Source organism: Egretta garzetta, unplaced genomic scaffold (genome assembly GCF_000687185.1).
Source record: "Egretta garzetta isolate BGI_Z169 unplaced genomic scaffold, ASM68718v1 scaffold40, whole genome shotgun sequence".
Lineage (NCBI taxonomy): Eukaryota > Metazoa > Chordata > Aves > Pelecaniformes > Ardeidae > Egretta > Egretta garzetta.
Genome location: NW_009258484.1, coordinates 114,320 through 130,247, shown reverse-complemented (window position 1 = coordinate 130,247; position 15,928 = coordinate 114,320). Strand labels below are relative to the sequence as shown.

At 40.1% G+C, this 15,928-nt stretch overlaps 1 protein-coding gene across 1 annotated transcript in view; it reads left to right on the top strand.

The window, feature by feature from the left end:
- Positions 1-2,722: 2,722 nt before the first annotated feature.
- Positions 2,723-15,928, top strand: part of LOC104131486 (complement C4) — a 54,199-nt gene continuing 40,993 nt past the window's right edge. Inside the window, 7 exon segments of the mRNA XM_009644654.2 lie at positions 2,723-2,787; positions 6,903-7,095; positions 7,720-7,903; positions 8,651-8,721; positions 10,080-10,165; positions 11,628-11,710; positions 12,800-12,887. Coding sequence (XP_009642949.1) covers positions 2,723-2,787; positions 6,903-7,095; positions 7,720-7,903; positions 8,651-8,721; positions 10,080-10,165; positions 11,628-11,710; positions 12,800-12,887 — 770 coding nt within the window.

The window sequence follows — 15,928 nt, the reverse complement described above, 5'->3', positions numbered from 1 at the left end:
TCTTTTGAGTTTGTGAGAAAGACTGAGAAAAATCCCTATTTAATTACAGTTACTGGTTTATATTTTGGAAAGAAGTACCTTTATTAAGAGTCAGAACACCTCCTTACATTCAAGTATAAAATGGTTATGCAGCATATTGCTATAGATAGATGCTATGTACACACGTGTATACATATATTCATACCTCACAAGGAAGGAAAAGTGTGCAAATCCAATTAAAAACAAGCAAAAGCAAAAAATGGCTTTTGCAAGGTCCCTTTTAAAAAGGGATCTGTGTAAATGTCTTACTGAGAGTTCATAGATGGCTATTTGTATAGCTGTGCAAACAGACCTCGGTGCCCTGGCAAACAAGCCAGCCCGGACAACGGAAAGCCCCTCTCCTCCCCTCTGATAAAGACCGGCACAACAGCGAGATTTTGGTCAGACCCCACCGTGCAAAGTTGCCTTTCCTGTGATTTCAGGAGCAGGAAACCCATGCTGGTTGTGTTGCAGTCTTCTGCAAATTGTTGACTTTTCAGCTGGGAGAACTCCATATATGTTTCTCAAGGAAAGGGCACTGACCTTGCAAATGTTGATTTTTTTTTTTCTTATTTTTCATTTGCCTGGAGCAAAAATAAAGGACCCTTTCATACTTGTTTCTTTTTCTGTTTTAGTGACTGAGACTGATCAGTGATTGCGTCAGCCCTGGCCTTGGATGGCAGCCATGTAAGGCCAAGCAGTGGAACTGTCTCTGAAAACGGCAGGAGCCTTAGCATGCTCCACAGCTACTCCTGCTCTTGATTAACTTCCCCCATGATCCTCACTTTGTTCAATGCAAGAGTGAAAATTCCTTATTTTACCAGCTGCAAGTTTAACAAGCCTCTTCTGCTCCCCGGGGAGAACATGAGCCCTGTTCCCCAGAGAACTACTTCTTCCACAAAACCTTTGTCTTTTTCCTGAGCACAGACCAGCTTCATGGTAGAAATCTCTACTCTTCCTCACCACCTTGTTTGGGTTTGGGAGGCCAGAAGCCCTGAGTAAAATCATGTGATTTTGTCATGGAAATAAATCAGTTTTGTCAATGCATAACTGTAGAAGGAATGAGAGGGTAGGGAGGGCAAAGTGAAAGTAACTTTGGTCTTAACACTTCCCTTTTCCGATCTCCTGTAAACATCTCCCTAAGAGCATGGGCCTGGACCCTGAGGATCCACAGGTACCTTTCCTCACCTCCCACCTGACTGACAGTGAGAGTGGAAGCCAGAAGAGGAAGGCTGAATGCAACTGACTGTCTCCTGGAAAAAAAACTATGCCTAGAATAGGCAAAATTTAGCTTTTGCTCATGTGAGTTTGAAGCCAGAAACGTTCTCGTTGCTACTGCTGGTGGTACTTTCTGTGACCACCAATGAGCAGAAAGTACTTGCCATCTGTCTGTGTTTGTCTCAGAGGGAGCTACCACGCTTGTGGCACACTCAGTGTAAAATAGCAAACTGGTTTGCTGACACCTTACAACTTCTTCTCTTCCCCTACCTCCTTGCCTTGAAGCAGCTGTTGCTGGAGCTGCTTATGTCTGAAGAGCAAGGCAAGAGATGTCTCTTAGGCAAGGGGTGGGGTGAAGTGGAGGTCCCTTCACCCTCACAGTGCAACACGACCGTGGGCAATGAGCCCTTGCTGTGAGCATGACTTCCCCATACAAGTACCAGAGTGCTGCTTTAAGGCATCCACTGCTAATGATTAAAGACACAGACTCACATGTTTATCCCCAGAACTTGTGAGCAGCCATGTGATCATTTCTGGGATTTGACCTGCCTGTAAATCAGATGGGCATTTTTCCATTCTCATGAGTCAACAAAATTATGTTTGGGAGACAACGATCCAGTGAAGGCTTGCAAAAAATGAGATCTGATGAGAGCTTCAGTTTGTTCTTTCACCTGTCTTTGATCAGAACTGTTTCCTGCACAAACAGTTGTTCCTCAGATATAATTTTTTCCCCCTTTTTTTGAGTATCCTGCCTTTTAAGACACTATGTGTCTCTCCTGCAGTATGGAATGCCTTCAGCTGATGAGTCATCTTATGTGCTTATGCTAATTACCCTCTGGAAAAGCCCTCTGTCTTGACCAGAAAGGAAAATTGGGCTGAGTAGCTCAGACAGAGACATCCATTTTATTTCCACTTAAATTAAAGCAGATTAATGCCTTCAAGCACTAGAGAATAGGTCTGAGTTGTAGAGGCACATTTCCAGTGCAGTTCCTTTGGTGCTATCTCTCACCTTTGCTAGGCTGCAGAGATGCCTGGAGTTAAGTAATGACATAGAGAAGGGATCTGTTGCTTGCATATGTCCCCATTTAGAAGTGCTTTACTGCTTAGAAGAGCATTTTAGAAGTGCTCTTTTAGCCACGGTGTCTTGTTGGATTTTGGGATTGCCTTTGCAGTGTTTGTGAAAATTTCTCTCGGCACATGACTTTTAGCCGCTATCGTGTGAAAATATTGAAGCTGGGAATAGAACGAATGAAAAAATGTAAAATTGTAGCTTAGTCCAGAATGTCTGTCCCCAGGCTATTGTACATCACTTGCATGTCCATCATTATTGGTTGCATGGTTATGCAAGTTATTAATAAATAACCAGGATAGGTAATGTTCTGTGCTGCAATGTGCCATCAGGTCACTTCTTACCACCTGGACCTCAAGGGTAGATTTACGGTAGCTGTTTGGTATTTCTGTTTTGCAGATGTTGTAGAGTTTTCCAATGGAAAGGCTGGTATTTTTGATGAGCTTTTGTTCGCTGTTGTCCAATACACAGCAAGCACCATCGTAAGTACATTTTATTATTAATTCTTCACTCCTAACAAATCCCTTGAAAGAGAAAGTAGGAAATGCTGATGGTCTTAGTAGAGAATCAACAAAGCCTGTTTCTTGGAACACTGAAAATTTGTGCAACCTTAAATAGGTAAAAAGTAAAAAGCCTAAAACTGCCCTTTTAAGGCACCATTAAGGGGAGAGATGTCCATTCAGTAACAAGTAATTAAAAATGTCCTACTAAACGTGATGTTCATGCAGCTATTGCTGCTTGTTCATCTTTAGTTCATGACATTTACAGGATTGGAAAATCTTGAGAAAGAATAGCTCTTCTTTCTGTAATTGATTTATACATTCCAGAAGACAAAGGTTTCACAACTGGAAGAGCTTCAGGATTTTTCTGTCCTTATCCTCTATTTTAGTGGAGATTTACTTCTGTTGATACTGGTTCTTCTATTTGGATAAATTCCTGGGTTTGGGAAATAGAGGTAACTCTTTGAGAAAACCTATGGAGCATATTAAAGGTCCTTCAAATTGACCTTCATCTGTAGGGCAGAGGTGGGCTTTGTTCCCACCAGGATCAAGTGGATTCAGGTACCTGCCATAGCCAGAGGAGAGCTTTAATGAGATATTTGCTCAGTCAGGTTAAACCTCCACCCTTTCCATATCAGCCCTCCTTTGAGGTTATCTCCAGCCCCAAATACATATTTCTCTTCTTATGAGGCTTTAGCCAGGTGCAGACCCCTGCCTGCAGTCTGGTGGTGACCTTCAGTGACCACATCAACATGAAAACTGCAGCCCCATAGGAACTTGATATTGGGGTACCTGTGGTGCATCTGGAGTCACACTTCATCTTCAGTAAAGCACAGGCTTTGTCATCTGTGATAAAATCTTAGTGGAAACAGGGACTGAGGTAGGTTTTTTTCCTGAAGTAGTTGGGTATGGGAAACACATGGTACTGAACGTATTAGGTATATGAAACTGAACATTATGTCCAGAAAATATCATTATGATGCTTCAAGACCAGATCTGGCTTGTGTCTGGCTAGCTGAGATTATGGGCAATGGAGGCTAGTGACCACGTCTGTATGAGCTATGGCATAGGTAAACTCTTAAACAACTAACTAAACCACTGTAAGAAAAAGACCCTAAATTTCTGTAGGGTATGGCAGAGATCAAACATTAGACACTCTTTTCCATATGTAAAGACAGGTCTCTTGTCAACTTTTGCTAGAGCCAACACACTCTGAGTGGGTGATGCAGTGACATGTTTAGAGTAAAACCCCTTCAGTGCCATTGAGAAAATACAGTGAACACAGCTGAAAATGCAAATTTTCTTCTCAACATTTAAGTGTTTAAATGTATATAGGGTGCCAAACCTGCCTGACTAATGAATTAGAGAAGACAATTAGACAAAATGAAAACAATAAAGATCAGGATCAAGCATTGCATGAGGGTAAATGTAACTGAAAGAGAAGTTTCATCATTCTTTGTAAACTAGAAACATTAGAAAGTATTTTCACAAATGTACAGGTAAAAACGATAAGACTTTTTAATGTTTATTGAAGGCTGTTCTGTTTTTCTTTCCCAAGATCCCTATGTTTGTGTGAAGAGTCAGACCACCTGTGATGCATTTCATTAATCATATGGGAGGAGAGAGATTATTTTTATTCTATTTTCACAGTGCACTATGATTATTATCAGAAAAAAATGGAAGTAAATTTGAGCTTCATTTGAAAAAGTTGTATCAGTTTTATTCCCTTATTTCTATGCCCACCTTTCATTTTATAAATTTAAGAAAGAAGAAAAATTTTTTCAAAAAAGTAAAAAAACAGAAAGTTCAGCTAACCCATTCTGATATTGGTAAAATTATTTACATTTCATTTTAGAAGTCTTCCGAAGAATAAAAATTTTCCAAAAGCAGCTTTCTTGAGCTCAGAACTGTTCTTTCTGTCATATATATAATTAGACATAGCTCTTCACATAGTTCTCTGATTTTTATGTGTAAAAGATACTTGAACAAAAGAGGGCAAGAATGATAATCTACATTTTAAAGGTCATGAAATTAATTACCAAGAAGCACCAAAGCAGAGTTAAGAATAAAGAAAAGCAATAAAGAGAAAAAAGTAAATCCTAACCAGTTCAGCCTCCAACTCAGCCCTTCCCAGGGCTGTGATCTCACCTTCCGTGGTCTTTCATTACCAGCATTTCACAGAGACGTCTGAATGAAGATCAGCTACTTGAAACCCTGTACGCATGGTTATATAGGAAATTGATACCTCCTGCTGTATTAAAGAACAAACTGCCATAACGTAGGTGCTAGTACATGAGGATACATGACTTCATAGTATCAAATATGCATTTATGAATATCATTTATTGAATCTTAATGCACAGCCTGGTTTTGTTTCAAGAAAGTTGAGTTTAGAGAACTTTCTCTGAGTTAAACCATGCCATAAATGGCATTGGCAGTGCCTGGAATATATTGCAGGGTTTTTTCTCTCCTGTCTATAGGAACTGATCTCTTGTCAAACCTAAATGTGATGGTTCAGAATTTGGGGATCAGTCGGAGAGAAACTTCCTTCTTCTAACCTCTACTCTGACTAACAAGGGGGGTGGACTAGGTGATCATAGAATCATAGAATCATAGAATGTTTTGGGTTGGAAGGGACCACTAGAGGTCATCGAGTCCAACCCCCCTGCAGTCAGCAGGGATGTTTAGACATGAGTCATTATATTACAGGTACCAGTAATGTAGCAATTACTTCAAACTGCCTCAACCGGGTTAATCTCCTGTTCTGTTTTGGAAGAGCTGTGATCGGGTCACTGTCAGTTTTCGGGTTCTTAGTGTGGTATCTCCCTGTCTTTTGCTTTACAGGTACGTTAAGCAACACAATTAACAACTGCCATGGAGTTTGTTCTTTAGGGGAGAAGCATGTTAAGGCAAATTGTTTGAATTGTTGTTTGATGTGGGATGTGTCTGTGGAAAAAGACACATATACAAACTTACTGGTAAAACAATAATTAGCATAATGCCATAGACACAGCTCTGCTTGGCAAGAGGGTTTATGAGAAGCATGTATGTTAACACAGTCCCATACTTGCTGCTTGTGGCAGTATCAACAGATGTTTCTTGAACAACTAAGGGAAATGTGCAAAGATTTATGATGGTCCTCAGTTAGTTGGAAGATTTATTCTGCAGTCTTGAGCTGTCCCAGGAAATTCCCATCTCGAGTAAAATATTTTCAATGTTCCAGCATTGATTTCTAATATGCTTAGTGACTAAAGCAGAAACATTTACAGTAAATAAGTTATTTGTGAATTCAAGTAGGGTTTTTGTCTTTAAACAGCTTGTGCTTTTAACACATTTCTTCTCAAGCCATAATTATCCGGTAAGCCAGTTGATGATTCTTGGTCTCAAGACAAACAGTATCATAGAATCATAGAATGTTTTGGGTTGGAGGGGACCACTAGAGGTCATCGAGTCCAACCCCCCTGCAGTCAGCAGGGACACCGCCAACTAGATCAGGTTGCTCAGAGCCCCATCCAACCTGGCCTTGAATGTTTCCAGGGATGGGGCCTCCACTACCTCTCTGGGCAACCTGTTCCAGTGGTTTACCACCCTCATTGTAAAGAATTTTTTCCTTATATCTAGCCTAAACCTACCCCGATTTAGTTTAAAACCATTACCCCTTGTCCTAACGCAGCTGGCCCTACTAAAAAGGTTTTCCCCCTCTTTCCTATAGGCCCCCTTTAGGTACTGAAAGGCCGCAATCAGGGCTCCCCGCAGCCTTCTTTTCTCTAGACTGAACAAGCCCAACTCTCTCAGCCTGTCCTCATAGGAGAGGTGCTCCAGCCCTCGGATCATTTTAGTAGCCCTCTTCTGGACCCGCTCCAACACTTCCATGTCCTTCTTGTGCTGAGGGCTCCAGAGCTGGACGCAGTACTCTAGGTGAGGTCTCACCAGAGCTGAGTAGAGGGGCAGAATTACCTCCCTCGATCTCCACAAGTCCCAAGCTCAACAGTTCTGTGAAAGTCTGTTTTTTTCTTTAAAATTTTTATTGGTTGGACATTCTTGTATTATATGAAATTCAGCCTACACACTGGACAATCTGTTTCTATGTTGGTTTAGATTTCTTATTACTGCCCCAAACGTGGTACATTTGGGCACGCAAGAGACAATAACAGTTCAAGTCCATGGAGCACAGAGGCCTGTGCAAGTTACTGCATACTTCAAAGATGAGACAAGAAATCAGCTCCTATCAGAGAGGATCACCTTTAACCTTAACCAAAATAACAACTACCAAGCAATGGAAAAACTAATGGTGAGTCTACCATCATAGTGATATACATGTTTTAATTTGGTGATAAAAAGCACGCAGTCTGTACTAGCAATATGTTGGAACAGAGACAACACTGATCCCTAGAGACAGATGACAAAATATCCTTCCCAGTGACAGCAGCACCTTATTCACCCACCCAGCTAATAAAACAATGCCTAATAGAATTTCAGGGGTGATTGTGAGCACTCTTTTGTGCCCAGCAAGCAAGCTCAAGTTTTGGCACATGGTGATGAAAGATCGTTTTATTGCTGAAGATCAGTGACGAAATAAAGTTTAGAAGCATTTAATTGCTCTATCACTGTTTGTTGTTCTGCATGTAGACTGAAGAAAAGTCACAGGGCTTGATTTATTGCCATTGGACAGAAGAATGTGTATTTCTATAGCAGAAAATGGGTGATTGGATAGTATTTCTACTTAAAAAGAAATATATATCCTGTAGGAAAGGTATAACACCCAGTAAGAAAGATATAATCAAGTATCTTCTGTTGAATGGTGCTAATAAAATTATTTAAGCACTTCAGCAGATTTTGGTCCTCAGCTGTGTGGCTCCAAAGTTACCAGGTTCATATCTGACTCTGCGCGGTTTTTCCTTTTTGTCCTCTTTAGGTCAAGCCAGGGAGCGTGCAAGAGGATCTGTTCAAGAAGAATAATCGGCCGCATGTCCTGCTAGTCACCGAAAGCACGGACCTTTATAAGAAAACCACTGAAAGCATTCGCATCCTCCTGTCTTCCAAGAAAGGCTACATTTTTATTCAGACAGATAAGCCTATATACACACCAAACTCAAAAGGTTAAAATACCAATGCTGCATTTCAGATGTTGAATATAGATGCTATAAGAGCATGATTAGAAAAAGTAATAATGACTTGATCCTTCCTAATGTAAATCCTTCTTGTTTAACCTCAGCTACCTCTGTGCTTACCAGCCAGCCCAGTTTTTAAACTCGCCTTCTGCAGCCAGGGCTTCTGCAGGGTCTGCACTGCACATTGCAGCAACCCGTGTGGAAATGCCACCAGAGTCAAAAAGTTGTTCTCCCTTCTAACAAGAGCCAGACAAAATCTGCTCCTTTTCGTTCAAAAAACTTAACAATTACTTTTCCTTTGAAAACAAAACTGTGAGAAACCTGAAAAAAAAACCTCCTATGGCGTCTGCTTGCAACACCAGCAATAAGTTTCCTTTCTTTGCACTTTAAGACCACAACTGTTTTGTTACTTAACTATTTAATTAAGTAACAAGAGAGGGAAGTCAAAGAAGTTCCCGAGTTTGGTTGCAGGCCTTGACTGCAGAAAAAATACAAAAGCGAGTGAAGCTCCCTGAGTAGTTTTCAGAATTTGCTTCAGAAAGGTCTCAGTTTGGTCATGTCACATGCAAAGCCTATGGAAGAATGCAATTATTTTTTAGAAATTTCTCAGACTTCTTTTCATTAAAAGAAAGTGTTTTATCCTAAATTCAGTAACTCAGTTTAGAGCCTGTAATAATTACTGTCTAGAAAGGACAGAAACAAATATATGAACACATTTATTCTTCTGTTAAACAGTAAAATACAGGATCTTCATTTTGGACAATGCTATGAGGCCAACAGATGATACAGTTACAGTTGCTGTGCTTGTAAGTATACAAAAACCACTGTTAATGAGCGCTTCTTCAGCACAGGAACTACGAAAGCCTTCCACAAAAGATCCAAGAGTAAAACTGTAGCTATGACTCCTCTCCAGAAATCAGTAATTACACATCGTGAGATGTCCAGTCATTTATGGACAGTGAGATGGATTGAGAACTGGTTGAATGGCAGAGCCCTGTGGGTTGTGACCAGCAGCGCAGAGTCTAGTTGGAGGCCTGTAGTTAGAGGTATTCTCCAAGGGTCAGTACTGGGTCCAGTCTTGTTCAACTTATTCATCAATGACCTGGACAAGGGAACATAGTGTACCCTTAGCAAGTTTGCTGATGATACAAAACAGGGAGGAGTGGCTGATACACCAGAAGGCCGTGTGCCATTCAGCAAGGCCTGGACAGGCCGGAGAGTTGGATGGAGAGGAACCTAATGTAGTTCAACAAAGGCAAGTGTAGAGCCCATGAACAGGTTAGGTGCTGGCCTGCTGGAAAGCAGCTTTGCAGAGAAGGACCTGGGAGTCCTGGTGGATGATAAGCTGACCATGAGCCAGCAGTGTGACCTTGTGGTCAAGAAGGCCAATGGTATCCTGGGGTGAATTGGGAAGAGTGTGGCCAGCAGGTCAAGGGAGGTGATCCTCCCCTTCTACTCCTCCCTGGTGAGGCCACATCTAGAGTACCATGTCCAGTTCTGGGCTCCCCAGTTTGAGAAAGAAAAGGAACTACTGGAGCGAGTCCAGTGGAGAGCTATGAAGATGGCTAGAGGACTGGAGCATCTCTTTTATGAGGAAAGGATGAGAGAGCTGGGTCTCTTTAGCCTGGAGAAGAGGAGACTGAGAGGAGATCTCATCAACACTTACAAATATCTTAACAGCAGGTGTCAGGAGGATGGGCACCAGACTCTTCAGTGGTGCCCAGTGACAGGACAAGGGGCAATGGGAACAAACTGAAACACAGGAAGTTCCACCTGAATATGAGGATAAAATTTCTTTACTTTGAGGATGACAGAGCACTGGAACAGGCTGCCCAGAGAGGTTGCAGAGTCTCCTTCCCTGCAGATATTCAAAACCCACCTGGATGTGATCCTGTGCAACCCGCTTTAGGTGAACCTGCTTTAGTAGGGGGGTTGGACTAGATGATCTCCAGAGGTCCCTTCCAACCCCAACGATTATGTGATTCTTCTGTGATTTTTAGCCAATATCAGGAGCACGGAGGGAAACGTAACCTGTGAATATCAAAGTAGGAAAGTAAACAGAGAATTTTCTCTTGTTTAGGACTAGTATATGAACTTGAGATTTTGGATTTAAATATTTGACACCTGGTGCATAATTTTATGGTTTTTTTGTCTCTTTCAATAGAATTCGAAAGGAATGGTGGTTAAAAAGTCAAACCGGAAAATAAAAACAGCGTTCAGTGAAAATTTTGAAATACCTGACATTGCTGAGTATGTTACTGCTATGCCTCAAGCATTGAAAGTTCACGTCAAAATGTCTCTTGCAGCAAAACTGTCTTGAAGCTAAAAACAGAGTCCTGCCCTTCACTTCTTCCTGCTCTGCTCCTCTGTTTTCTCCTCTTTTTTTTCTTACTGTATATTGTCTACTTTACCATTTATTTAGAACAGCAGGGAGAGACAAGGTATACTAAAGCCAGGAGTTTTGCTTTGGTTACCCCTGGGAAGCACCGCGGCTCAATGTCAGCAGGTGACAGCAGGGAATCGAGCATGGTTGCTGCTCTGGAGCTAGCCCTGGAACCTCCATGCAGGGGTCTGTACCTGAGCTGGTCACCCCATACTCCCTTCTCTGACACTGGAGCTGTTTTAGATGCCTATGTCAGGATGAGATGTACCATGTCCAGGGCAGGTTTAGGTTGGACATGAGGAAAAATTTTTTCACTGAAAGGGTCGTCAAGCATTGGAACAGGCTGCCCAGGGAAGTGATTGAGTCCTCATCCCTGAAGGTATTTAAAAGCTGGGTAGACGAGGTGCTTAGGGACATGGTTTAGTGGTGGGATGGCAGGGTTAGGTTAACGGTTGGACTTGATGATCTTAAAGGTCTTTTCCAACCTAAACAATTTTATGATTCCCTGATTCCATGTCTCAGCGCTGTCTGTTTCTCTCTGTTGGCTGTAGAGAAGCCCAAGGGGACTCACACAGATGAAAGACCTCACAGTATAACGTCTAAAGTGAGGATTAACCCCACCTCCTATTAGCAGGATCAAACCATCAGGATTCATCCCCCTTACCTTTTGAAGTTTTAAGCTGCTGAGTTGCTTGAATTACCTTTCAAAATTGTCTTTCCCTCACCGTGGAGCAGAGATTGAGCCTATGTTTAATATCTTTTTACCTTTAAGCACCTCATCTTGGAGAGATGAGTCCAAAGTTTAATGTTAATATACTACAACTAGCAACATTTACCCTGATAAGGAACAATTTAGCAAACTGCTTAAAAATCTGCTCAACTGTATGACTACATTCAGGAGAGCACTTCTGTAAGGGCTCAGTTTGCAAAGTGTAGTTAATTACCTCTGATTTCAAACAGTCAAGCTTTTACTTAATATTCAGTGTGTTCTTGCATGCTAGATTGATTTTGACATCACAGTGAAGATAAGCTATAGGAAATATACGATGAGTCCTCTATTTCTGAGAACTTTTCAAAGCCAGTGCTTGTTACATGTGATTTGCAAATATGTTATCTTGCAGTTCCTCGTAAAGCCTTTCTGAGCATTCCTAGGACATACAGAAATACGTTGCTGGCTCCTCTCAGCAAAGAGGAATCCATTAATAAATTAGTTTGGGATGAGATCAAAGCAGAGAAAATATTAACATTTAGTGATAATTTAAATATATTAGCATCACAAAATATCTGAAGAATCCTAATTAACTACTTTCTGCTGAATCTGAACTTTAGGCCTGGAACTTGGAAAATTGAAGCCTGGTTTCATCAATATGAGATGTCAAATGTTTCTGCTGAATTTGAAGTTAAATATTATGGTAAGAGGACATTTCATTTGCATTATAAATATATGAAGTCATCACTGTGTGTTAAAAGATATACTGGAGTGATTAAACCTGGCTGTAGTTAGGTACTAAGGACAAGATTCACAGTGTTTCAATGCCTCACTGCTATCTCTGATGCACAGGGGGGAACTCTGGTTTTGTGTGCCTTCTGCTTATATTTGAAAAAAACAACTTTATTTTTATACAGACTTAGTAACTTTAGAGTTTGTCATAAAACATCCTTTTTTGGAAGGGTTCTCCTACTGCAGAAAAAAGTGGAGATGAGATTAATTTTAAAATCATTGCAGTTCTGGCTAAAGTTTTTGGTGGATACTAGAATGAAAGAAAAAGCTATCTATTTTCTCTCAGTAGAATTCAGTTAAGAAGTTCATTAGAGCTGTTCTTAGAGAAGCTTTTTTACAGAAAAGGAAGGCACTGTGGAAAATTAACAATTTAACAATCGGGGTAAGAAATAGCTTGATTTATTTGCACTGAAATTATGCTTTCTTGTAGAATTTACTGTGAGGGGGTTTTTTTCTTAAAGGCAAAAGAAAACCTCAGGAAAAATTAAAATCTAAGTTTTACAAAACTGGTTTTGCCATAGTTAGTGGGTGTAACAGAATAGTGGAGACAACTGCATCCTCTGCAAACACCTACACCCAGGAGGGAATTACTCTGGCTATATCCACAGTAGCAAATACTTTGGCTTTGTAGGAGCAAACTGCAGAGTAACACAGCTGATGCTGAGAACCTCACGTCCACACTCAGCCCATTTCAGGGCAGATTTACTTCAGGCTGCTTCTAGTCCAGGGCACTTAATGCCCATCAGCAAGTAGAGCTTATCTTCTGGCTTATTTTCCTTGTGAATAAATCAATTTTGTGTGCTCAGAGACTGCTCCACTGTGAAGACAAAGAATGTGAAGCAAAGCAGAATAAGGGAAGGTGATCAGGAGGTTTGCTTTAGAAGCGCACTGCTCATCCAAACTCAAACATCCTCTCCATGGGTGTTGCCACATGCCAGGAGTTTAAGGTATGTTTGAAAATCTCATGTCATAACCTTCTGTCTTCTTTTTTTTCATGCAGAACTTCCGTCTTTTGAAGTCAAACTCATCCCACTTCAGCCATACTACCACATCTGGAATGAAAACTTTGTGTTTGATATTGAGGCAAAGTAGGTGTGCTCACAGCGAGGCCGTTTTACAAGGCAGATAAGTAGATAATGAATTACGCAGAATCTTCCTTTTTCTTGTCTTTAAGAGCTAACCAGCTTCTGGCTTCACTTGAATCCAACTTTGATCTTATATACTCTCTGTTTCCACTAATAACTTGAGGCACCAGTGTAAAATGCCACCTGGGTCCAAGTGGTGGTGATCAAAATGGAACAAGATTTTCTGAATATTTTAGTTTGCTAGTTAAAAGGTGGCTATTTAAGATTCGCCTCTGTGTTGCTAGGTAAGGTCACAGGCAAACTGACAACCTGCTTTGCTGTATACTTTTTGGCTTAAACATCCAGAAACACTCTAAAACCTCAGATGTTGCTGTTTAATGTAATTCAAGTAGTAGATGAATTCATGTCTGGGTATGAAATTTGTAGTATATATGTGTGTATATATATGAAGTATATATATGAAGTAATAAGCTAGTGTTTATTTTAGGGTAATGATTTTATGCAGAAATGCTTCCAGGTGAATAAATACAGTTAATCAGAGGAGTTTTCATGGCCATCGCTGCTGACACGTGCATTAGTGCGCGGTAGCGTGATGCTGATCTGGATGAGACAGGGCTACAAAGCTCCCAGACTGGCCAAACCATCAGGCAGGGCTCAACAGAGAATAAATTATACTTGATCTCCTATCAAATTATAATCGTATCAAACATAGAGTAACTTAGAAGGTCAGACAATGAAAATTCAACCCATCAGGAATACTGTGGAAGAATCAAACAGAGGCTCGATTGAGTAAGTATTTTGTGCTGTATGGCTCTGGTATTTTTGATCCCACACAGACATATCTAAATTTGCTGTATGATCGAATAGTGGCTCAACAACATCTGTCAAGCCTTCTTGGCTGTTGAATTTTCAAGTTTCTTAGGAGTGGAAACACTAAATGACTGCCTGTTAGGAGAGTGTTCTTCCCTTATTTACTACTCAGCTGGAGTACAAAATGACTAGAAATATCTTAGCCACCTTGCACTTTGGGAAGATGGAGAGAGAAAATCAAACAGTTCTCTGGAGACTCAGTGATGTCTTTCCTTTTCACTGAAGTCACCACTCATGCAACTAGAGTTGATGACTTTGGTAAGATATATTTATATAGGATTTGTACGTCCAGGATCTACATGCCAGTCATTTAAGTGAAGTGGTTCCATGTGGCATTAGTTCAGATGTTATAAATTTGATTTACAGTTAGATTTTAAACCTGTTCTAAAGATGACTGGGTGCAAAAAAACCCAAAATTCATGGTATGAAAATGGTATCATATTGATGAAAGAGTATGTGAAGTTCCTCCACGAAAAGTAATATACTGGAAATTGGCAAAACCAAACTTAATACTGTAGTTTAACAGAACTTTGTGTTTTCTGAAGTCAAAGAACCTCTGCGTGAAAAGTTAGACATCTGAATTAGTGTCCCTGTGGTGGCTAAATTAGATCTTGACACTCTGTTCTCTTTTTTTTTTTCTTTTTCTGAAGAGGAATGAATTTTATTAAATGAGAACAGGCAGCTGGAGGCAGCTGGCCTTCTCTCATAGTTGGGAAAAATCTTTTCAGTTTCAAAGGAGTGAGGTAACTGGTCACCTTTTTGCTCACATTTTATTTTCTTTGTTTCTGTGGATTCCTAATTGTTTGTATCTTTAAAGATCAGAAATTATATAAGCAAATACTATCAAACTGAGTAGGTTTTTAGGATATTGCCAAACATACTGGATAGTTGATATGGAAGAAATACATCTCCTGAAATAAGGCACTCTGCATTATCTAAATAACACCGAAATATTTATTCTGTTTATTTCTCCCTATCTAGACAAAAGCTCAGATTTATTTCAGGGCAATTTTGATGCATCAGAAGAGTTGAATGCATAAAATCAGCAAGTAATATCAAATCTTCACTAGGAACAGCTCCTTTAAAAATAATTCAGCACCACATGGGTCTTGAGATTGATTCACTATGCTCGTTAAGATTCTTTAACACAAAACGACAAATAGGATTACATAGGGTTATAGTAACTAGTATTCTTAAATGTATTTAGTGTTAAAGAGTGGGCAAATTTACTGTACAGTAATGATGCCCAAGATAGCGTAAAGTGAACTGTGTGTATTTTATTAAATAATCAGTATTTAATTTTGAAGCCTGTAAAGCTTATTGTATCCATTCACTTTTAGTATTTTGACTATTAATAGTTTGCAATTAATTTTGAATAATACAAAATTACACGTGTGACACTGCTGGGAGGTATTTTAACAGTGAAGTTAGATTCTAATAACTTACTAATTCTACAGAATAACTTGCATAATTTTATCACGGTATTTCATTAAGTTTCCTAGGCAAAGCCCCTTTGAGTGTTGCCTTTTACAAACATACACATAATTGAATAGTATAAGAATGTCTTATCATTAAGTCACCATTGGATAGTTTGTGTCTATCTCAGTAGCTGATGGGGATGGCAGAGAGGAGACAGTCAACACAGAAGGAAGGAAAGATCTAGGTATAGAAATTGCTAATGTAGCGTACAGATAAGAATAAAAAAGCCTGGTCTATACAACCAAAAGGCCCTGACAGTAACTAACTTTGTAAGTGATTTGGCCTTTAGTTAAATAGACATTAAATATTAGCATTGAACTACGTGAGTGCACATGACTAAAGTGTCATCACTACCACAACCATTTGTGTTTCATCTTGTGTTTGACCCTGGAAAGCCCTCAAAACTGAGACCAGCAAATAAATTATTGTTATACTCAAACATTATTTAATATCTTTTGAGATATTATTTCTTAGATGTTTTCCTTGTATGAGGAATTATTCTCATACTGTAGGACATTTGTCTGCATTTGAACATGACACCAGAAAAGATATTTGAGCCACTTGGCTATTAAATTAAACAGTTCCAGGAAAGGTTCCTGAGCCCCAGAGCTTGGCTGCGGTGGCTTGGCTGGTGTGTGGCATGGGCTCGGCCTCAGCCATACAGCACTCCCCAGAAATTCCTGGAAACTCTTCAG